At 29.8% G+C, this 4,580-nt stretch overlaps 1 protein-coding gene across 1 annotated transcript; it reads left to right on the forward strand.

Annotated features, from left to right (window-relative positions):
• The first annotated feature begins 1,401 nt into the window (after window positions 1-1,401).
• LOC113370824 (sodium/hydrogen exchanger 10-like) lies at window positions 1,402-4,054 on the forward strand. Its single transcript, XM_026611509.1, has 5 exons — window positions 1,402-2,818; window positions 2,933-3,092; window positions 3,188-3,269; window positions 3,339-3,431; window positions 3,497-4,054. The coding sequence occupies exons 1-5, from the start codon at window positions 1,402-1,404 to the stop codon at window positions 4,052-4,054; spliced, it is 2,310 nt and encodes a 769-aa protein (XP_026467294.1).
• The last annotated feature ends 526 nt before the right edge of the window (window positions 4,055-4,580 follow it).

A 4,580-nucleotide genomic window follows, 5' to 3' on the forward strand; every position in this document is an offset into this window, starting at 1 on the left:
TTTTATCAAATTTATTAAGTAATTATTATTAAGTATGAATTTTTGCATCTTTATATTTTAATGACAAACCATTCATTACTATATGATATTTTAGTATGTTTTATTAAAAATATGGAATGATCAATGATTTTTAGCAATGAGTGTTCACAATGTCAAACAATAATTATTTGTATTTAATTTATATTATTTTGTTAAGGTAAATGATATACTAATTTTTATATCAGTATATAATATTTTTTGTATATATGTACAAAATTTTTATTTGTGTTTTAAATAGATGTATGTACTTCAACATCAAACCTTTTTATTTGTCCCAGGCTTATCTATCAATAGTTTTAAAATATTTTGAATGTCATTTATTGACACTTTAATAAGATAAAATATATATAGTAATTCAGTTGTGCTAAAATTCGCAACTATTTTAATATGAATTATTGTGATTTAAAATTAATTTTTACTATATGTATAGTTTGTGAATATATGAACCAACTTTCAAATCGAGTTAGTTTTTATTTGAGAATTTGTTTTTCTACTTGTGTTGTCGCGTTGTTTTATCCTAATATTGAACAGTAATGAAACTTCAAATTGAATTAAATAATCAACGCCAAATTTATTTTCAAAGAGACCAAATATACAATCTGTATTTCTTAAAAGTATTTTGTTCTATCGGAAATAACCTTCATGAGTTCCGGCAATATACTTCAATCTGCTCAGGCAGATCATGTCAAATATTATTGGAGGACAAACTATAAGTAATCCATAGATCACCCTTGTCTGAAAGGAAAATTGAAAAATTTCAAACAATTAAATACAACACTAAAATGTTTTGTAATTCAAAATAATGAAGCTAAACATATTAGTAAAATTGGGAACATACTTTTCATTTTTAATATGAATATACATGAATATGTAAAATTGCAATTAAATTATATTATATTTAATTCTAATGCTTAGTTGGCATTTTCGAATTTTGATAACTTTTAAAATGTATTTAAAATAATTACCTGTTTGCTGACTTTGACGGTCGGCGGTCCAGACACAACGCTCATGTTCGTGTTGTAATTAGTCCTTTTCTGTTGTGCAAATATTTGCTTCAACCCTGCTTTTCCAACATCTAATACACGTTTTCTGAACATTTTTACAGTTCTCAATATTAATAAGATTTTATTCGACTAACAAAACTCGTCAACATAAATATTCGCTTCACCGAAACATAAATGAGTTTATTAGACGATGCTCATTTATTTATGGTGCTGCTTTGATCAGTTGAATGTGTGATATTGTTTTGTCAAAATATTTTGATTTATAATACGATGTTATATTGTTTTGTTAAAATATTTTGACAAATACTAATTTGTGTAAAGTGTAGTGAAGACAAATGTGGGAACCATAAAAGTTAAAATGGATTTTTATAATACAACTACTTTTGCTTCAAGCGAAACTTATAATTCCTACACAGCACCGAAACGCGAATTGTTATTTATTAGCGTTTCATTATTATTCATAGTTGTTTTAAAGTCTTTTTTGCAATATATCGATTCCAAACTTCCTTTTAGAGCCGTATTAATGGCTTCAGGAGCTACCATTGGTTATGTGGCAAGAGGAAATAAAGACTTCGCGAGTTACTTGAACCTATCATCTTTAGACCCAAATCTGTTTATGATAATTTTTCTTCCTATGTACATATTCAATAATGTATTCAAAATAAATCAAGCAGTTTTCACTAAAAATCACTGGCAAGCTGTAGTTCTAGCTTTGGCTGGCGTTTTATCCAATGCTGCAGTTGTAGGTGGCCTATTGAAAGTAACTTTCTTCCAGGAATGGTACTGGACCACGGTGTTAATTTATGGTGTCCTATGTTCTCCTAGTGACGGCCAAGAAGTTATAAATCAGTTATTCGATTCGCCGATCGCTCAATATTTTCAAACGCTACTTGAAGGAGAATCTTTCTTCGGGGAAACTTTAAGCATTTATTTATTTAAATTTTTGTTATACAAGCAAATAGAATGTGTTAATATTCATGAGTCATTTAATCTGGGTTTGCAATTCGTAGTCGGAGCTATGATATTTGGTTACATTATGGGTAGAATAACAGCCTTGGTGGTTGTGCATACATGTCGTCCTGCAACTTCTAACGCTATTATAATCAGTTCTTTATATATGACTGTATATATAGCGATGTACTGTTTGAACGTTTCTGCAGATATTGCAGTTGCAATTCTTTCTGCAGTTTTAGCAAAACGCCAATATCGAATGAAGAATAAAGTAAGGCGTGAAACAGCTGAGCTGTGGAACATTTTATCTTTTATTGGCATATCATTTACCATTTTTCTGGCGAGTTGTGCAGTTGGCCAATATACTACGCATATCGTTGAAATGCATGATGTATTTAAAGTCGGCATAACAGTAATAATCATACCGTTTGTAAGATCATTAACTGTTATTATCGTGTATCCCATATTAGCAAAAATGAATGGCGGATTTACAATTCGCCAAGCTGCGGTGACTATTTTATCTTTTGGAAGAAGTTCATTGTCACTAGCTATGTCACTTCTTTTAATACAATATGGTACAAAAGATGGAAAATCGCATATAATAAATGTGCACGTATTTTGGATTGTATTAATTACTTTAATTATGGTCGGATGTGTAACACCTCATTTATTGAAATACTTACGATTAAAGGAACCGTCTTTGAACAAACGTAATCATTTGAGAAACTGCTTAAGAAGATTGGAAAAATCTCGAGACAAAACTATTTCAATATTGAAAATGTTTCCTCAGATGTCCGATTTGAATTGGACTGCTTTGGAAAATGGTAAATAATGTTATCTCACTTCCAGTAAGAGTTTTTATGATAGAGATTGTCCGAACGCTACTAATTCTTAAATTTGCACCTGAACTGATATTGTTTGTAAATTTATATTTTAAGGTACCTCCATTGATCATCCATATAATGCATCTATGGAAGATTACGACGAAGCAGAAAATAATGATGTTTTAGCATTTCTGGATACCACGTGTCTTCCGTGTCGAACATCACGTGTATCCGAACATCATACTAACGAAGAAGTTTTAACTTTAATGAGGAGGTAAATCTAATTTTTAAAATTAAACATCTTGATAATATTTAACGTGTAGTTTTAATAATATACTTACCTAATTGCAAAAATTTTCTTTGTTTCAGAGAGGCAAAACGCAGAATATTGAAAGCAAAACGAATTTCTTATAGAAAGCAATATCACGAAGGACTACTCTCTTTGGAGACTGTAAGCAAATTATATATTTTACATAATGAAATAAATAAAATATAATCAAGATATCCACTTTTGTTAAAGTTGACGGCCCTGCTACATATGATCGATGAATCAGAATTTTCATCAAATATGCAGTTAAAAACTGATTGGATCGAAAATATATGGAAACCCAAAGTAAGTTTGATTCTTATAAAATATTTGATAAGCTATAAATTATCTATAAATTTATTTTATTTCAGAGTTCTACAATGAACATGCGTCACAGGTTATTAACGGTTCTGGTGCAGGACGAACCAGAGCCGCTATGGGTTGAAGGATCATGTAGACAAATATCCTATTCTATAGCTACATCTCATATTTTCAAATGCATAATATACTGTGCCGTAATATTAAATTCACTTCTAATGGTAACAGAATTAACTGCACATAAGTATCCAAATCCCGCTATGACCGTGGCATTTCAATTCGGGCATATTTCGTTTTACTTTTTACTACTATGGGAGATAAGTATTAAAATCGCAGGTTTCAGTTTCGATGGTTATTTAAATTCGAAGTGGAACCAATTAGAGTTTATGGTATTCGTTTTGGCAACGTTGGACGAATTTCTGCTTCTAATGGGTTATGTATTAATGGAAGACATTGAAGAATTATTGATTTCATCCAGCTGGCTGAGAACTTTTAGACTTTTGAGATTGTTGAAACTGAGCAAAGTTGTAGCACCTAGAATTATTATGACATTCGACTCGTTTTTGAATAATCGAATGTTATCTGCATTTGAAATTGGAAAAGTTAGTTGACAATTTGAACTAAGAAATTAGAAAAAATCTTGCTTTTTAATTTTTAAATTATTAATTAATATTAAGAGTTGTTATAATAATTATAATTCCGCAGTTTTTCAGAAATAATTTTTTACATATGTTTCTTTTATAAGGGTTTTGTAACAGCGGAGAATGAAGTATTAGATATACTTCCGTACATTATAGATGATGAAAGTATATGTTTAGAAATGCAGAAAGAAATTGAACAAGATCGAAATGAAACTTTAAAGCAACTTATTTCACTCCAAAAAAATAGACCTTATTTGGCGACTTCTGTACGGACAAAACACGCAGTAAGACACGTTCTGGTGAATATGAGAAGATCAGCCGTAGACATGAGAAACGAAGGTTAATTAATAGAAATTTATTCCACCTTTTATAGTACGTTGATATTATATTGTTTAATAATATTTTTCATAAGGTTTACTGGAAAAAGGTGACTATAAGAAGCTAAAACAAGTACTAGAAGAAAAATATCATCAAATGCAAAACTCATTTAAATACC

The sequence above is a fragment of the Ctenocephalides felis genome, unplaced genomic scaffold, assembly GCF_003426905.1.
Source record: "Ctenocephalides felis isolate EL2017-DRISC unplaced genomic scaffold, ASM342690v1 CF-g0.4_SCAFFOLD_01492, whole genome shotgun sequence".
Taxonomy (NCBI): domain Eukaryota; kingdom Metazoa; phylum Arthropoda; class Insecta; order Siphonaptera; family Pulicidae; genus Ctenocephalides; species Ctenocephalides felis.

Bases quoted from the DNA above. Each gene is read 5' to 3' on its own strand.
- LOC113370824 (XM_026611509.1), top strand. From the start codon at position 1,402: ATGGATTTTTATAATACAACTACTTTTGCTTCAAGCGAAACTTATAAT. The intron at 2,819-2,932 runs GTAAATAATGTT...TTATATTTTAAG, and splicing joins TTGGACTGCTTTGGAAAATG to GTACCTCCATTGATCATCCA. The intron at 3,270-3,338 runs GTAAGCAAATTA...CTTTTGTTAAAG, and splicing joins GACTACTCTCTTTGGAGACT to TTGACGGCCCTGCTACATAT.